This window comes from Sinocyclocheilus rhinocerous, unplaced genomic scaffold (assembly GCF_001515625.1).
Source record: "Sinocyclocheilus rhinocerous isolate Xijiao unplaced genomic scaffold, SAMN03320098_v1.1 scaffold1065, whole genome shotgun sequence".
Taxonomy (NCBI): domain Eukaryota; kingdom Metazoa; phylum Chordata; class Actinopteri; order Cypriniformes; family Cyprinidae; genus Sinocyclocheilus; species Sinocyclocheilus rhinocerous.
Genome location: NW_015628720.1, coordinates 1,419,026 through 1,437,888, shown reverse-complemented (window position 1 = coordinate 1,437,888; position 18,863 = coordinate 1,419,026). Strand labels below are relative to the sequence as shown.

The window sequence follows — 18,863 nt, the reverse complement described above, 5'->3', positions numbered from 1 at the left end:
TCAGAATATTTGAATGATTTCTGAAGGATCATGTGAGTGGAGTAATGATGCTAAAAATTCAGCTTTGAACTCGCAGGAATAAATTACATTTTAAAATATATTTTAATAGAAAGCAGTTATTTTAAATAGTAAAAATATTTCACAATATTACTGCTTTTGCTGTATTTTGGATCAAATAAATGCAGGCTTGGTGAGCAGAAGAGAATTCTTTAAAAAAAAAAAAAACATAAAAAATCTTGCTGCCTAAAAACTTTTGACTGGTAGTGTATATATTACTTGCATCATTTTTAATACTACTACTACTAAGAAATTGCTAAATAAAAATACATCTTTATTTCAGTCTAAAACATGACTTGCTTGGTACATATACAGGTGCATCTCAATAAATTAGAATGTCGTGGAAAAGTTCATTTATTTCAGTAATTCAACTCAAATTGTGAAACATGTGTATTAAATGTGCTTGACTGGCCAGCAAACTCACCAGACCTGAACCCCATAGAGAATCTATGGGGTATTGTCAAGAGGAAAATGAGAAACAAGAGCCCAAAAAATGCAGATGAGCTGAAGGCCACTGTCAAAGAAACCTGGGCTTCCATACCACCTCAGTAGTGCCACAAACTGATCACCTCCATGCTACGCCGAATTGAGGCAGTAATTAAAGCAGAAGGAGACCCTACCAAGTTATTGAGTACATGTACAGTAAATGAACTTACTTTTGAGAAGGCCAACAATTCACTCAAAATGTTTTTTTTATTGGTCTTATGGAGTATTCTAATTTGTTGAGATAGTGAGTTGGTGGGTTTTTGTTAAATGTGAGCCAAAATCATCACAATTAAAAGAACCAAAGACTTAAACTACTTCAGTCTGTGTGCACTGAATTTATTTAATACACATGTTTCACAATTTGAGTTGAATTACTGAAATAAATGAACTTTTCCACGACATTCTAATTTATTGAGATGCACCTGTAGTGTAAAATAAACTAAGCATTAGTAAAACAAACAGTATTACATACCGAATTAGAGCAGTATTGTTTCATGAGTTCATTTATGGCAATATCATTTTTGTGCAGCTTTGGGCCTGTGTGATACCATCCAACTACTCGCTCCCTAGCTAGAATTGAAAGAAATAAAACCATGAGCTTGGACATGAGGTCATGTTCTATAACAATGACATGACAGACTCAATAAAGCATATGTATGATATCAATTCTTTACTTGTGCATAGTAAAGCAATCTTACCATTCACTTTCTTGAACATGCCGTACATATTCTCCAGGTAGTCATGATCCAGGAACCAAACTGAATCATCCTTGTCGTCCTCATCAAAAGGCACTGCCACACAATTAAAATATTACTTCAGCTATATTTCAGCTGGAAAGAAGTGCATTTTGCACCAAGAGCTGCAAACATACCAGCAAAGCTGTTGGACACATCAAGCACTTTCTTATGCCATGAACCCAGCAGAACACCCACAACTCGCTTCTGAGTGCCAACCTTACCAATCCTACAAAACAAAGATAAGGTTTGCAAAGAACACTAAAGATAGACAAATGCAACGCTGTTTTTGAAGGTATCTTCAAATGGCTCTTTGAATATGAGCTGTGTCAGATCATGTATGATACTCGAACCTAGTCTGAAAGTGTCTGTTTTAAAAGCTATGACTGTAACGTTAATAACTTGACATATGCAATAAATGTATGTATGTGTGTGTGTATATATATATATATATATCATACATTAAGTTACTTATCACAGTAGGTTCAGTATCAAGAACAGGATGATTCAACATTAGAAATGTAAAGTACATAATAAAGAAAACGCGCACAACATTTCGTGTTATTATTTCAATTATAATAGATTATAAAATTCTGGAGTTTATGTGTTGATTTTTCATCAGTGATATAATGCTGACTTATAACTGACTTGCAGTTAGTCAGATATCCGCTTGCTTCTACAACATTTTACAACAAACTTTAAATGCTATAAAGCTAAGCCGGTATGCATCACCATAATATAACATATTCAACTAAAGCATTCTTAAAATATTGTTTATTTGCATAATTGTATTTCAGACTGTGATTGCATCCAGTTAGCCTTTAGCTTGTAGCGGCTACTTTCATTGACACATAATGACAGTGAGTTAACAGTTTCACTAGAGCACCTTCACAACACTCAGATTTACCTGTTAAAATGGTCCACGACACTCAATAGCACCAAGGGATGAACGACGACCTTTTCGACCGCTAAGTCCGGCATTTTTACCCAATAAATCCGAATATTTCAAGAAAAAATAATGCTTTTCTGTTGTTCAGCACTCCAGTTTGACGGACGCTGCGCCGCTTCTTCCGCTTCTGCTTCGTATGTGGGACGCTTCAGCGTGAAGCACACGAGCGCCCAGCGGCCTGGAGGAGGAATTACACCCTGACAATCTTTAATTGAAGTCAACGTTGTGTTTTTAATACGTCAAATGCATAGTTTCTTGATCTAAAACCAAGATGAGCATTACAATATAACACTATCAATTTAGATATAATTAATGCGCAATAACAAAAATATTCAATATCCTTTTATCGGTGAATGCAGAAACATTGTAATTGTTTTGATTATTTATAACGCTCATTTATACACAAGATGGTGCTGTTTATCCTGTTTCTGTGGGAATTTTTTAGTGTTACGTTCATGCATAGGCATAAGCAGTATTTATTTATTTAGTTAGTTAGTTAGTTAGTTAGTTAGTTAGTTAAATGGAAGTCCCAGTTATTATAGTAAGTTGATATACTGTATGTACTGACAAAATTAAAAAGTGCCAATTATCCCAGCATAATCTGTTTGTAAACAGAGGCAAATAATTTACTGTTGTGATATGAATCATCTCAGAATGACCTATGATAGATAAAATGATAGCAGGGCTATAAACACTAAGGTCCTTGACCTTTTGGAAATTTGTCAAATGTAATTTTAAAGTAATTGTGATACACAAATTGAGTGGACTTTGTGAGCATGACTAACACTGCTGTGGTAGCCTACAGTAACCTGGTATTAATATGAAAGACAACTAACAACAAATCATATGGAGATATATCTCAAGACGTATTATAAAGGAGAGTTATTAATGATTATTCAATGTAGCTTTTCTGATGATCTGTCAATTATTAAACAATTGTGATCATCAGATAATCTCACTTGTTTCTTTTTCATACTCAGGATATATAATGATACAATCCTGTAATACAATTAATTAATTATTCTTTATTAACAGCTGCTTACATCATCTCCTCAAGGCTTTTAAACTATAAAACTTTCACACATTTAAAGTTTGTATGGACAAGCTTTTCTTGTTGACAATTACAGTCAAACTCTATGATTTTTTTAACATTATTTGAATTTCAGTTGATTTTAAATGCTGTACTTCCTTACATTCAAATTCGAAATGGAATTCTGTTCCTCAAAAATTCTCTGCCTCATTTCAAATCCAGGAATTGAATTGGGATTTTAAAAGCATTCTTAATTCAGTTCTGACTAGCACACAACCCTGATATTAACGTTCATTGTGTGAGGACAATAGTGAGTCTATGCTGAACATGAATCATGTGTCAGTGTCAAACGGTCCTCACAGCTCGCGTTGTCTCTAGACAATAATGGTTTAATTTTTCCCAGGAACATCACTGACATGATGGCGTGATTCCTAGACACTGATTGGGCGCTTTGTTGAACACAAACACACAGGTTTGTTTTCTCACAAAGATCCTGAACATCTTTCACTAATATAGAATGTAGGATTTTGAGATGCATCTTTTCTCACTGAGGACAACTGAGGGACTTACATGCAACTATTACAAAAGGTTCAAATGGTCACTGATGCTCCAGAAGAAAAAACAATGCATTATGAGCCTGCGTGGAGAAGATAGTTTGAAGATCAGGGTAAATTGAACTTATTTTGTCTTCTGGAAACATGCAAGTATCTTCTGTAGCTTCTGAAGAGCAGTACTAAATGAAAGAATATGTGATATTTAGGCAAAATAAGAAAAATATACACATTTTCATTCTGTTCAAAAGTTTACACCCCTGGATCTTAATGCATCGTGTTTCCTTCTGGAGCATCGGTGACTGCTTGAACTTTTTGTATTAGTTGCATGAGTCCCTCCGTTTTTTATTTTTTTTATTTTTATTTTTTTTACAACTTTCCTTGTTGCAGACGTTCGATAATGAATTCCTTTTAACAAAATTAGAAATGTCAACCCAAATCACTTTGCAGTCAACACAATTACAAAATAAGTAGGTAATTAAGGTAGGTATCCTTACAGTGATGACAAAAGGAGCCCCTTGGTGAAATACTGTCATTGAACTTTGCATGTTTATAGTTTACTGGATCACAGTAAAAAGACATTTCTACAACTTTTTTTTGGACGGGAGAATTCCCCCCAGAATTCTTTCCAACATATTACTGAATTTATTATTCTTTATCATTCAAAAACTTATCCAGGTAGGTAAAGTGATCTGAGTTCTATTAGCTAAGATTTAATCTAGCCTAATTAATCTCAGTGTTTTTATTTATTTTTTTAATTAGAAACTACAACAAAACAGAAACTTGTACAATTCTAACAAGACATCCAAATAAATAATTAGAAAAAAAAAATCGGGTTTACAATTTACATTTCAGATATAAATATACAAAAATGCAATTTGACAAGAATACGAAAAAAAAATACAACCAAAATGTCAATATTCCAATTAACTTGAACTCTTTGGCAAATTGTATCTTTACATTTTTTACTATCAATACATTGGAGAGTATCCATATACAACCATAAAAACCTTTAAACAAGGATTATAATTATTTCTTCTACTTTTATGAATAGCCTATGAAATTTACCAAATAAAATCATAAGATTTAGCATAAAGTTAACAGATATACTTTTTGATTCAAAATAGGCTATATTAAAACCAGTGTTGGGGAGTAACTAGTTACATGTAACGGAATTACGTAATTTAATTACAAAATAAAAGTAATTGTAATCAGTTACAGTTACTAAGAAAAAATATGTAATTAAATTACAAACAGTTGAAAATATTAGACATTTAGAAAAGTAATCAAAAAGTAAACAAATGTAGTCAGTTACATTATTTAATAAAGTAATTGAAAAGTTACACTACGTATTACATTTTAAGTAGGGTAACTTGTAATCTGTAACCTATTACATTTCCAAAGTAACCTTCCCAACACTGATTAAAACATATTTTGAGGTCAAATCACAACTAGCCTATAACCAGTTTTCTCTTGGACGTACAAGGATAAATCTCGCCAAAACTGTTCTGAATGGTAACATTCATTAAAAAAAATGATGTACAATTTTTTTCTGGTTGATCTAAACACAATGAGCGGTTTTCGTCAATATCCATAAATTTGGACAGAGTAAGCTCAGTAGTGTTGTGAAGTGATGACGCGTGGAGTGGGCGTGGCCGCAGAGGAAACAGACAAACTAAACAGAGTGGCGCTCGCTGGCGGAGTGTTTACACACACACACACACACACGCGCGCGCACACTACGAAGAGCACGGAGCGACGCAAACGCTTTATTTATGACATTCAGAAGTGTCACTGCCTGCTTTCTCTGCACCTGGCTTTCGTTTGTTTTGGTTTTTCGATTCGGCCAAACTAAACCATGGCAGTTTGTTAGGCGCTGCACTTGAAGAGCAAGTCCGTGTCATTTTCTTGGCGGATCGGAGGCACTGCGATGCCCTCTGATTTCACATCGCTCTTTAGCGCGGATATCGACCTCGATTCGCCCAAGTCCCTCTACTCCAAAGGTAACTCACTTTCTGCTCACTTTTCCAGCACGCTACTCATACTGTACATATGCTGCTCCGTGCAAGCGCAGGCTGTGTTCCAAAACCTAGTGCGCTGCCTACCTAGACAAAAATGCTGTCTAGGTAGTGCTCACTAGAAGTTGGGACGCAGCCCGTGTGTGATCGTCTGTGTAATGCCCCTCTGCACTGTCAAGCAGTTTTGTTGTTAGTTTACATAGTGGCTAATGGTTTAAATGGTGACCAAATAAATGAGATTGTGTGAGATGATACACACACATTGCATGTGTGTGCATTTGTGTTGTGTGTGTGTGTGTGTGTGTGTTTGAGGGGGCGGGGTGTGTATTGTAACCTACATCAGCATATCACTCTTTATTTGGTTTATAAATATCTCTGATGGAGTGAATGGCTGAGTAATATTTAAGTTCATTAGACATTCAGACATGGTTAATGAACCTCCTGATGGAGCTTGACATGTTCTACATGGCCCCATCTGCTGTGTGCCAAACACTGTGTAATAAGAAAGTATAATTGTGTAGAATATATAATCAGCCTGTTCTTTTAGAAAAAGGAGAGCAAACTTTCATCCTCATTTTGTTTTACTGTCATCGATGTTTCGTACACAATGCTTCAGTGCATGTTGTGTCTCCTTTGGTTATAGGGAAATTAACTCTTCTTATGGAAACCTTGGACATCAGAGAACTTCTGTTGTTTCACAGAGATTCATACAATGGTTGAAAGCTAAAATAGAAAGGTCTAAAGGGAGTCAATATGACATTTTTGAAGGTGTTTATGAGAAAAGCCAATGCTTGTGAAAGTAAATGTTCTTTATTGGCATTGATGGTTTCATGAAGAACCTTTAACATTCATGGAATCTTTCCAGTGCAGGTTCCTTATAGTGGAAAAAGGTTCTTTAAATTATAAAAAATGTTCTTTACACTAAGAAAAAAACAGTGATTTTAATAACTGTTTACTGGGAAATGTTGGGAACCAAAAATGGCATCGCTGTGAAAAACCCCTTTTGGAACTATTATTTTTAAGTTAATTTACTAAGTAAGTGAATGTTAATGTCTAAACCAGTCTTATTTTAGTATACAGACATATTATGCATTTGTGTTTATTTATATATATATATATAGTAATCATTTTAACATGAGTTTAGGAACTGAATAATAAAAAGGAAAAATAAAAAACTGCTTAGAATTTACTCTTTGAATTCAATATGCACTGATTCGTATTTAAGCTACAAAAGTTATTTAGGTAAGAGCAGTGAGTGATTTTCTCTTTTTCTTTTGTTCATGGCCCCAAATATTGCAAGCTGTAGCAATATGCATATTGCGATATGTACATTTGCGATATTTCGATAATTTCCATATATTGCACAGCCCTAATATATAGTATCAATATTAAGCTTTCATTTTTATGTGTGCATATTTAATTTTTATTTTATTTTTTGAAGTTTTTAAAAAATATATATTTCAGTTTTTATTCCAGTTTTACTTTAAGTAATATTGGTCTTCATCTTATTTATCTCAGTTATTTCTAATTTTCATTTAAGTGTTTCATTTTAAATGCAACTTTTTTTGTGTAATATTATTTATCTCAGCTTTATTTCAATGAACTGAAATAGTTTTTTTTTAAATCAAATTTAATAGTTTTAGGTTTAAGTTAACAATAAGAACACTGGCCTGAACAATATGAAAAAGCAGCACTTTCTATTAACACAAACTGGGAGTAGCTCAAACTCCCGCTGAAGCCCTCGCTGCGGTGGCTCAAACATTGTTCTCATACTTAGACCGTTATTATGAGCAGCTTTCTCGTGAAATACACCCCTCTCTCTGAGATCCTCTGTTGGTGCATGTTTCATTTCCTGCGCATTAGATGTTCTTTGTGTTGTTTGCATTGGACATGTCAGCCTTACAGAGAGGCCACAGTCCTAGATTTTAATTTGCCCAGTGATTTGACGTAGATTTTCATCTTATTAGATGTTTTGGTCAGTGACGAGTGTTACTGCTAGGTGTGTAGTATCCTGAATCTGGGCTTTAGTCGCACATGTTACGTAAGACAGCCTAATCTCATTTGCAATTCTTGGGAATAGTCTGCTGGCCGCCGCTGCTGTTGTTATTGTTGTTTCATAGTCAAAGCGTTGATTAGCTATTCTTGACCATTTTTTTCAGCTACACTTAGACGTTGATTTCAGTTGTCCAAGTAATGATGTGTTACCCGTTTTTCTTAATAAACGTCTTGCAGTTATACAGTTAATGTGTCTTTTTTCTGCAGGAAGTCAGTACTTCAACAAAAGTTAAGAAGCTCAAGTTCAGCTCCATTGTCAATAAAATGTATTTATTCCGATGAAAATGTACTGTAGTATGTACTGCATATGACTCTGTACATCAATATTGGCAAATGGCTTTGCTTTTTTAAGCATCATAACAAATATGTGAATACAACATTTGATATGATATGTAACACCTGTTGCGTCTCTCTAGCCAAGAAAAAGGTCTTTAGCCTGAATGTGGTTGAAGACCTCTGGTCTAGAGTATTAAATGAACAACCTCCATATCCACTTCCTCTGGCCAGATATCAGAGGTGAGCACAAGGTTACACAGTAACAGGGTTAAAAACCAGGTTAACATGAATAGTCGCCAGACTTTTTCCTTTTCACTATTTATTTCACTTTTAAATGAGATGATGACTGTGAATAATAATTGTCAAGTTAGGTTTTGGAGGATCAGATCTCAGGAGCGTGACGGTCCAACGGTGGAAGCTGGTCATTTTGCAAGGAAAGCAGAGGGACTATTTGTATAGTTTATATATGGTTATTTTTATTTTAGGTTAAAGTGTATATGTGAAAAAGAAACTTTTTACTATAACCTAATTTTTTCTTTCATTTTTTACAATTTTCTTTGAAATTAATTTAATTTATATATGATTTTTCCATGTCTTTTTTTTGTTGTTGTTATGTCTAGTGTTATTTTAAAATCTGATATACGATGATAGTTTTTGTTGATATTTTGAATTAGGATATATTTTGACATTTTCTGATTTCCTTTCAATTGTGTGTTTTTGTCATTTTTATTCGTTTTTTATATGTCTATATTTTTTTTTTACAGTTTAAGTTTTGAGTTTGAGTTTTTAGTTTTACATCTTTTTTTATTTCATTTTAAATTTGCTGTGTGTTTTGGCATTTTCTATTTTTATTTATGTATTTTTTAATCAATTAATAATAATAATAATAATAATATAATTATTTTGTTTAGTTAATGAAAATAACCCTGCTATTGACTTATGATTACTGGATAAGGATTTAAAAGAAACATTTTACACATTTTAACAAATATTTATATTTTTACATCCAGCGCACAAAGAACAATTTCTATCTGACAAAATTTTTAGATGAACATTAATAGAAAATAGGGATGTAACGATTCACTCAACTCACGATTCGATTCACGGTTTTGATTTCACGATTCGATTCGATTCACGATTTTTTTTTTTTTTACAAAATGAGATTTAAGACAAATTATAAATTAAATGTGTCCTTTTATTATTGCTTGGACAAAATGCTGCACATTTCTTAGTGAAATTGGCTCGCAGTTAATCGTTACATCCCTAACAGAAAAGGTCATATTCACTTTAGAAATTCAGTGACTTTTTAAAGATATTAATGTCTATTTTTTTTTTTCAGGCCTGTACATCACAGTTTTTTTTTTTTTTCTGATATTTCTAGATTTTCCATGATTGTGAGATCATCGTAATCGCCTTCCTAAACAGTTCTGTAGTGTGACATCTATTATTCCATGTAGTTAATGTAGTCTCTCAGTTATTATAATGTCATGAAACTGCTTGTAGAGTAATTGTACAAGCATTAGAAAGTAAAAAAAAAAAAAAAGATGAAGTCTAGCAGTACTGGCGTGAGAGTTAAAAAAGTGGAAGGGGGCTTTGGGAAACAGGCAATCTGTCTAATGAGCTTATTTAAAGTAGTTAAATTTAAATTTAAAAGTTTAAAGCCAGTTTTGTTCCCTCATTTCACGTGCTCGCTCTTTCAGTATTCCCGTCACTCTCTGACATCTGCAGTTGACCTTTTCACATTGTTGTTTCCCCTTCCGCGTGCGTCCTTGCTGTGTGGACTGGCTAATGAGCTCGTGTGTCATGTGACGGGGACGACAGCGAGGATGAGATGGAGCTAAGCATATGGCTGCGCATTCCCAGAAGGATGGCAAAACGCCCTGGAGATGTGGCTCGTGAATTTATTTTTAGCAAGCTGTTGTTTGGTATGTGAGCGGAGGGGGCACTGCTTTGAAAACACATTGTCCAGCTTGAGTGGCTGTGCGATGTGGGATTGATTTGCAGCCAAGAGTCTGATTATTTCCATGCTGCTGATCACTGTTTTCTATAGAGGCAAATCCTGTTTTCATTCACTGGATTAGCGCCCTGCGTTCCCTACATATATGTGACCCTGGAGCACAAAACCAGTCTTAAGTCGATTTTCTCAATATTTTGATTTTTTTGCACCCTCAGATTCCAGATTTTCAAATAGTTGTATCTCGGCCAAATATTGTCCTATATATAATATTGTCATAACAAACCATACATCAATGGAAAGCTTATTTATTCAGCTTTCAGATGATGTATACATCTCAATTTCGAAAAATCGACCCTTATGACTGCTTTTGTGGTCCATGGTCACATGCTATAGAGTCAATGACATAGACTGTAAGCTTCTCTATATGTGTCCAGTAAAGTCACGTTATAATGAATCTCAAACTATTTTAATATACCATTAAGTATTTTGAGATATTACATGGAACATTTTTCTTTTCAAAAAAATATTTGTCACACTAGGACTATTTTAAATGAGATCAAATCTATTTTAGTTAAGGTTTTATCCATTTTTTAAAATACTGTATGTCTATAGTTTTTAGTTTTATCTAATTTTATAAGTTTTAGTTTATTTAGTTTTAGTTATTTTAGTACTTCAACTTCAACTAAACGAAAATGAGATATGTTGCCTTGGCAACTAGCTAAAATAAAAAAAGTTAAAACATATATATATATATATATATATTTTAATGATTTTATTTCAGTTAATGTTTATTTTATTTTAAGTAATTAAGCATTTTTAATAGTTTTAGTTAATGATAATATCCTTGCTATTCACTTATGACTACTGGATAAGGATTTAAAATAAAAAGATAAACATTTAAAAGTTATAGCTAAAAGCTATTTTAGAATCTGAGATGAATAAAAATGGTAAAAATACAAAACAAAAGCAACAACAACAAAAAAGCTCCCACTTACACTTTAGAACAATTTACAAAGACAATAAAAGGAATTTAATTCACTTTTTTTATAGCCATTTCAGTATTTGGAGCATGACCTCTGTTCATCTTCGGAACACAAATTAAGATATTTTTGATGGAATCTGAGAACTCTCTGACCCTTCCATAGACAGCAAGGGTCCTTACACGATCAAGGTCCAGAAATGTAGCAAGGAGATCGGTAAAATAATCCATGTGTCATCTGGGGTTCAACCGTAATTTTACGAAGCTACGAGAATACTTTTTGAGCACAAAAGAAAAAAAAACGACTTTATTCAACAATTTGTCTCCACCCTGGTGCCATTTTGGAGAGTATCCACTGAACGTAAATTGCGTATGCTGTTTTGTGTCAGCTGCGTGACGCGGATACGTTGTTTTCGTTCAAATCAAAGCATAAACGACGTAAACCGCGTATCCGCTTGATGCAGCTGACACAAAACAGCATACGCAATTTACGTTCAGTGGATACTCTCCAAAATGGCGCTAGGGTGCTACGGAGGAGACAAATTGTTGAATAAAGTCTTTTGCGCACAAGTATTCTCGTAGCTTCGTAAAATTACGGTTGAACACCTGATGTCACATGGATTATTTTACCGATGTCCTTGCTATGTTTCTGGGCCTTGATCGTGTAAGGACCCTTGCTGTCTATGGAAGGGTCAGAGAGCTGTCCGATTCCATCAAAAATATCTTAATTTGTGTTCCGAAGATGAACGGAGGTCTTACAGGTTTGGAACGACATGAGGGTGAGTAATTAATGACAGAATTTTCATTTTGGGGTGAATTATCCCTTTAAACCACACGTCATGTGTCACTCTTGGTCAAAGTTCAAAAGCTTTGTCACCGACACATAATCCGTGATTTTTATCTCCAGTAGGTTTAAAACCAAAACCCCGGAAACAAGTTAGCATTTTAGCACTTCTGGTTACAACATCCTGAAGTCAATGGGTTTTTTGAATGGGTTTTTGGTTAAATGCCTGAAATAAGATCTGTGGTTATCACAAGCTCAAAATATTTTTTTACATTTATTCAATTCAAATGTCTGGGGAAATGTGGCCTAGTGGTTAGAGAGTCGGACTCGTAACCCAAAGGTTGCGGGTTCGAGTCTCGTACCGGTAGGGACGAAAAAAATGGCTGCCCACTGCTCCGGGTGTGTGTTCACGATGTGTGTGTGTTCACTGCTGTGTGTGTGTGCACTTAGGATGGGTTAAATGCAGAGCACTAATTCCTAGTATGGGTAACCATACTTGGCCACGTGTCACGTCACTTTCAATGTGTGTTTGCCTGACGAAGGTCTTTGACCGAAACATTTTGAATAAAGGGAGAATAACAGTGTGCAGATCTTTTTTCTATTATTTTACATTTATTCAATGACATAAAATACATCAGTAACACCCCCTTTTGATATTTAAAGCTTTTACTAATCTTGAAAAAGGCAGATGCTGACATGTGGCTAAATGGGACTACAGAGGTTAAATGTCATCATGTTGCACTGGTAAATTCACAGCCTCATTGTGTATATAATCGCACTCTTGCAAACTATTCTAACTCAAATGTTTAGATAAAGACTGAAGGAGTTGTCGGAAGTTTAATGATAGTGATGTTGATTGTGGTGTAGTTTGTTCATAAGAGATGTTTAGCTTTTTACTTATGGCAATTGTATTTAGGCTTCAGAATTCATAAAGGTTGTGTTCCTTCCATTGTGAAGATTGGCATAATGAACAAAATGTGTAAGAATCATAAACGTTTGTTGATCACAGAGCTTATTTTCTGCAATAATCCAAAAGCCAGTGGCAAAATCCTATTGTGTTTTTTGTGAAGTGAAGTGGTGAAGGGTGATGCTAACTTTACAGAAATACGTCATCACTGCAGTGCACTATTATGGAAATAACCCATAATATTACCATAATGTCAGCATGCCTTTGTTTATTTGCGTAAAATTACGGTTGAACACCTGATGTCACATGGATTATTTTACCGATGTCCTTGCTATGTTTCTGGGCCTTGATCGTGTAAGGACCCTTGCTGTCTATGGAAGGGTCAGAGAGCTGTCCGATTCCATCAAAAATATCTTAATTTGTGTTCCGAAGATGAACGGAGGTCTTACAGGTTTGGAACGACATGAGGGTGAGTAATTAATGACAGAATTTTCATTTTGGGGTGAATTATCCCTTTAAACCACACGTCATGTGTCACTCTTGGTCAAAGTTCAAAAGCTTTGTCACCGACACATAATCCGTGATTTTTATCTCCAGTAGGTTTAAAACCAAAACCCCGGAAACAAGTTAGCATTTTAGCACTTCTGGTTACAACATCCTGAAGTCAATGGGTTTTTTGAATGGGTTTTTGGTTAAATGCCTGAAATAAGATCTGTGGTTATCACAAGCTCAAAATATTTTTTTACATTTATTCAATTCAAATGTCTGGGGAAATGTGGCCTAGTGGTTAGAGAGTCGGACTCGTAACCCAAAGGTTGCGGGTTCGAGTCTCGTACCGGTAGGGACGAAAAAAATGGCTGCCCACTGCTCCGGGTGTGTGTTCACGATGTGTGTGTGTTCACTGCTGTGTGTGTGTGCACTTAGGATGGGTTAAATGCAGAGCACTAATTCCTAGTATGGGTAACCATACTTGGCCACGTGTCACGTCACTTTCAATGTGTGTTTGCCTGACGAAGGTCTTTGACCGAAACATTTTGAATAAAGGGAGAATAACAGTGTGCAGATCTTTTTTCTATTATTTTACATTTATTCAATGACATAAAATACATCAGTAACACCCCCTTTTGATATTTAAAGCTTTTACTAATCTTGAAAAAGGCAGATGCTGACATGTGGCTAAATGGGACTACAGAGGTTAAATGTCATCATGTTGCACTGGTAAATTCACAGCCTCATTGTGTATATAATCGCACTCTTGCAAACTATTCTAACTCAAATGTTTAGATAAAGACTGAAGGAGTTGTCGGAAGTTTAATGATAGTGATGTTGATTGTGGTGTAGTTTGTTCATAAGAGATGTTTAGCTTTTTACTTATGGCAATTGTATTTAGGCTTCAGAATTCATAAAGGTTGTGTTCCTTCCATTGTGAAGATTGGCATAATGAACAAAATGTGTAAGAATCATAAACGTTTGTTGATCACAGAGCTTATTTTCTGCAATAATCCAAAAGCCAGTGGCAAAATCCTATTGTGTTTTTTGTGAAGTGAAGTGGTGAAGGGTGATGCTAACTTTACAGAAATACGTCATCAGTGCAGTGCACTATTATGGAAATAACCCATAATATTACCATAATGTCAGCATGCCTTTGTTTATTTGACTTTATTTCATGTTGTTCCAAACTTGTATGGTTCTCAGAGTATCTTCTTATATGTTTCACAGAATAAAGAAATTCATACAAGTTTGGAGCAACATGAAGGTAAGTAAGCGATGAGAGCATTTTCATTTTTGGCTGAACTATCCCTTTAACTTAAAACAGTTTGTTGTGTTCTTTTTCAAACCTGTGTCAGTTTATTATTTTGAAATTGTGAGATGCTTTTGTTTCATTTTTCAGTTAACCTCGACTCTTGCCCAGTTGCATTGCTGTGATAATAGACGCGTTCTCCTTGTCCATGTCTAATGAATCAGCAGACACTCTACAGCCTTAATTAGATTGCCAGCCGAATCCTCTTATGTTATTAATGTTCTCAAGGTGTGGATTTAGTCTGAGTCCAAAGGACAAACGCACAGAGCTGAGGACTCTCTCTTACAAGATAACAGGGATGAACAGTGGGAAATAAAGGTGTTTTGGAAAGCAAAACCCCATTTTAGGATTTAAAAAAAAAAGAAAAAAAAAGAAATCCAAATAAAGAAATATGTAAAAATCTGCACTGTTTATAGGTCCCTAATTTCTGTCTGTGGGCTTTTGGACCTCACTCTAAAAAAAAAAAATCCAAAATCTTTATCAGATTTTTCCATTGCTTTTCATGCTTTCCTGATCTCACAATACAAGACTCTCACAAAGCCAAAAGTTAAAATGGAAACTTTTTCAAATGTATTATTACTTCTAAGACATGATAAACAGTTAATAAACAGTACTCTTTATTTAAAAAAAAAAATAATAATTGGTATTACACCAGGATCTGGATTTGGTCTTGACCTCCATTGCACAATGGTGGCACCAGAATAGACATATATATAATATATTATTCATGATTTTGCTTAGCTGATAATAACACAGAATTATATTAGACACATATGCTTTGTCACGTTTAAAAAGTTGTAAACTTTTTTTTTAAAAGGGACTGTCACTTACTTTCACATATTTTAAACATTTCTTTAAACATTTAATATTTTATATATAAAATATAAAATATAATAAAATGATTTTCCAGTGGTGCAATGCAGGCCCTATTTTAATGGTAAAATCAGACATTTAGCATTATCAGGGCCTATAAATCAAATTCACACACATCTTTGATTATATTCATTATATATAGTAGTGTAATAGTTTACACCTGTTATCAACATGCATTTTTTTTTGTAATCGGATCACAGGTGGTATATATAAAATACAGGTGTAAACACCACATATGGAGGTAGATAGAAACACTTGCCCATGTCGCACTTGTAAACACTCATCAATTCTGATTTCTCACAGCTGCAGTAAATCAACACCTATTGACCTTATATTGCAAATATTTATTTTTACATCAACAGTGCATATAGTCACATTTTTGTACTGAGAAATATCCCATGATGATGATATTGACACAGCTGACAGCTTTGACATGACTGTTTTGACCTTTACCAGGTTGATTTGACATATTCAGATTTTTTAAATATTTAGTTTTGCACGTAGCTATGATGTGGATGGTTGCATCTTGGTACTTTGTAATGGCTGTTAATGTGGGTCTCTTAGATGGCTTTCTCTATGCGTATGTGTTGCATTGTTTACTGTGATCTAAATGTGGAGTGTCACTCTTTCAGCGAGGGTTGGATGGCTTTGTGTTTGTGTCTGTGAGGGTGTTTGTGTGCATGTGAGGCTGTCAGTGCAGTGGCCATGCTTGTGTAAACAGCATGAATTCCTCACTGCGCTGAGGCCCTGCTTTCATCTGAGCCCAATGTCTGTTTCTTCCCCTGCTCCACCGTCCTGTGAAGCTGCTGGTAAACACAGCAGACACAGACTTGTTTCTGTGCTAAAAACACACTGCTGAGAGCTAGAGCGGCTTCTCACAAATGTCACCTCAGGTGAATTCACACTTCATGTTGCAGTTTATGTACTTCCCCTTCGGTTCTTAAAGGGGTCATATGATGCGATTTCATTTTTTCCTTTCTCTTTGGAGTGTTACAAGCTCTTGGTGCATAAAGAAGATCTGTAAATTTGCAAAGACTAAAGTCTCAAATCCAAAGAGATATTCTTTATAAAAGTGGTCAATCACAACGCACTGGATAGCTGGCTAATCAGAGCACACCTCGCTTTTCAGACCGATTAGTTTTGTAAAAATCGACGCGTTTCAGAAGGCGGGGCATAGAGGAGAAACAATAATGTACAGTATGTGGAAAATAATGTGTTTTTTTTACTTTAAACCGCATAAACACATTTCATTACACCAAATACACAAAATAATGTTCTTTTTAGCAGCATCATATGACCCCTTTAAAACAAATATGCAACATTAAATATAGAGCAGGTAGTGTTTGCATTATTTTTATCATGAATTCAGTACAAAGTATACCACATTTCTAAGATTCAAGAGGTCAAAGGTCATGCTCAGATAGTATAACCTTGTGAAAAAAGTATACTTCAGCATGCTTTTAAAAAGAGTATTTATTTAGGAAATAATATACTTAAATGTGAAATGATTGTAATGTTTTCAGAAATGTAATTGCATGTTAATTGAATATACTGTAAATGTACAAAATTGCATACAAATGTAAATACATGATATACAAGTTTTAATAGATATGTTTTAGTTTGTCATAAATGCTTGTCAGTACACTTGTCAGTACATTTTCAAAAACTATAGAATTATGAAATTACACAAAAAGATGTACCTAAGTCCTACTTAAACACTCAAGCTGCATTTAATATAAATGCAAACAAATAAACCAACTTTCACTTTTTTAAAGTGTTATTTACGTAGCCTAATAAGTACTCTTAAAAAGAATGTGTATACTTTTTTCAGAGATACCCAAGGCACCCAAATGACTCCAGAAGTGTGCACTGATATAGAATCAAAATTCTTTTGTTTTTTGAATCCTTCACTGCTCCGACATCAATTTAGCATATGGATTTCCATCGAGTTTGAATTGTATTGTCCTTTTTGCATAATCTTTAGTACTGTGTGTACCATCTAGTACACGAAACATTTTGCTGACAAAACTTGATAGACAGCAGGTCCATGAGGAGGACATTCTGAAGACACATTTCAAATTTGTGTGTTTCTTTTTTTGCCAGATATGAGTGGCCAATATAAACAGAAACAGACAAAAAGTGGAAACTTGGCAAACTTCATCCACTTATGATGATAGGAGGCGGCTTTATTCTTTCCTCTAGTCTCTGTGTCTGTGGAAAGCTGAATAGAGGTTGGTTTATCTGGCTACACAATCAGGAAAAAGGCCATTGAGAACCATCCTCATTCCCACATTCAATTAGCTCCTCTGGCAACGTCCCTTGGATCCAAAGCACCACAGAAATATACAGTACACAAATACAGTATAAAGGTTCTTTATTGGCATGGATGGTTCCAAGAAGAACCTTTAACATCCATGGAATCTTTCCATTGCACAAAAGGTTCTTTAGATTATGCTTTTCACGCAAAAAAAATGGTTCTTTAATGGCAAACCCCTTTTGGAACCTTAATTTTTAAGAGTGTATGGAATGGAATACATTAGCCTACATGTAATGGGAAGCATGTGGTGGCACGCAGAATGAAACAAACATCCTCCTTACGGTACACTCCGTTCCTCCACCCTGTCCCAGGTTGGTCTGTAAAGTCCCTCTTCATGCCTGCCTCAAGGTTAGGCCATTGTTTAGGCCAGCGCAATTGACACTAGACTAATAATGTAGCTGGTTTGATAGTGTTCTTCTGGCTTCTTCTTGGCCATGTTTTTTGTTGCCCTCGGATGTTCTCATTATCTATTGCCCTCGTGGGACGGGGCAGACTACAGCGGTCCAGAGGTTAAACGGATGAAGTGGACGCTGGCTGTGCTATCACTTAATGAAACAGCATTCACTCTCTCTGCTTGGACCCATGTTAGAGCACAATGTGACATTTGTTGTCTGACTTTAATAACTTTTTTTCTCTGAATGTGTGACTACAGATTTTGCTTGCATCTCTGTTTCATCTATCAGTGTTCTTGTGCTCTGACCTTGACTATTGTTTCTGTTAGCATTTGTTAAAAAGATCCTTTTGACTAAAGCATGAAACATGAAAACGATCTCTTAAAATCTCTTAAATCTTCTTTAGATCTCTTAAAAAGAATTTAGTCATTTATTGTAAAAATCCCATGTTCATTTCATCGTGACAATGAGTTTGATTGATGGTATCACAATTAGGGATATGCCGGTATCAAATTTTCATGTTGCGATTAATTGCTAATGCTTTTATCACGGTATACGGTATTATCACGATATTGAAATTTAGTTTTAAAAAAGTGCTGTCATAATACAGTATAACGGGTTTAATAACTTTTTTCTTATAAGAAAAATAACTGACCATTTAAATGAAATAAAGCAATACAGAAAAATGTATAAAGTT

General features: G+C 34.7%; 2 protein-coding genes across 2 annotated transcripts in view; one reads left to right on the top strand and one right to left on the bottom strand.

Annotated features, from left to right (window-relative positions):
- The window catches only part of LOC107738362 (26S proteasome non-ATPase regulatory subunit 7-like), a 12,052-nt gene extending 9,690 nt beyond the window's left edge, over window positions 1-2,362 (bottom strand). The window contains exons 1-4 of the mRNA XM_016550111.1: window positions 2,185-2,362; window positions 1,415-1,506; window positions 1,242-1,334; window positions 1,016-1,113 (exon numbers count right to left, since the gene is read on the bottom strand). Of these exons, the coding sequence (XP_016405597.1) occupies window positions 1,016-1,113; window positions 1,242-1,334; window positions 1,415-1,506; window positions 2,185-2,258 (357 nt within the window). The 5' untranslated portion in view covers window positions 2,259-2,362. The remainder of the gene's footprint in view (window positions 1-1,015; window positions 1,114-1,241; window positions 1,335-1,414; window positions 1,507-2,184) is intronic.
- Window positions 2,363-5,517: 3,155 nt separating this feature from the next.
- The window catches only part of LOC107738361 (nuclear factor of activated T-cells 5-like), a 36,919-nt gene continuing 23,573 nt past the window's right edge, over window positions 5,518-18,863 (top strand). Inside the window, exon 1 of the mRNA XM_016550110.1 lies at window positions 5,518-5,810. Coding sequence (XP_016405596.1) covers window positions 5,738-5,810 — 73 coding nt within the window. The 5' untranslated portion in view covers window positions 5,518-5,737. The remainder of the gene's footprint in view (window positions 5,811-18,863) is intronic.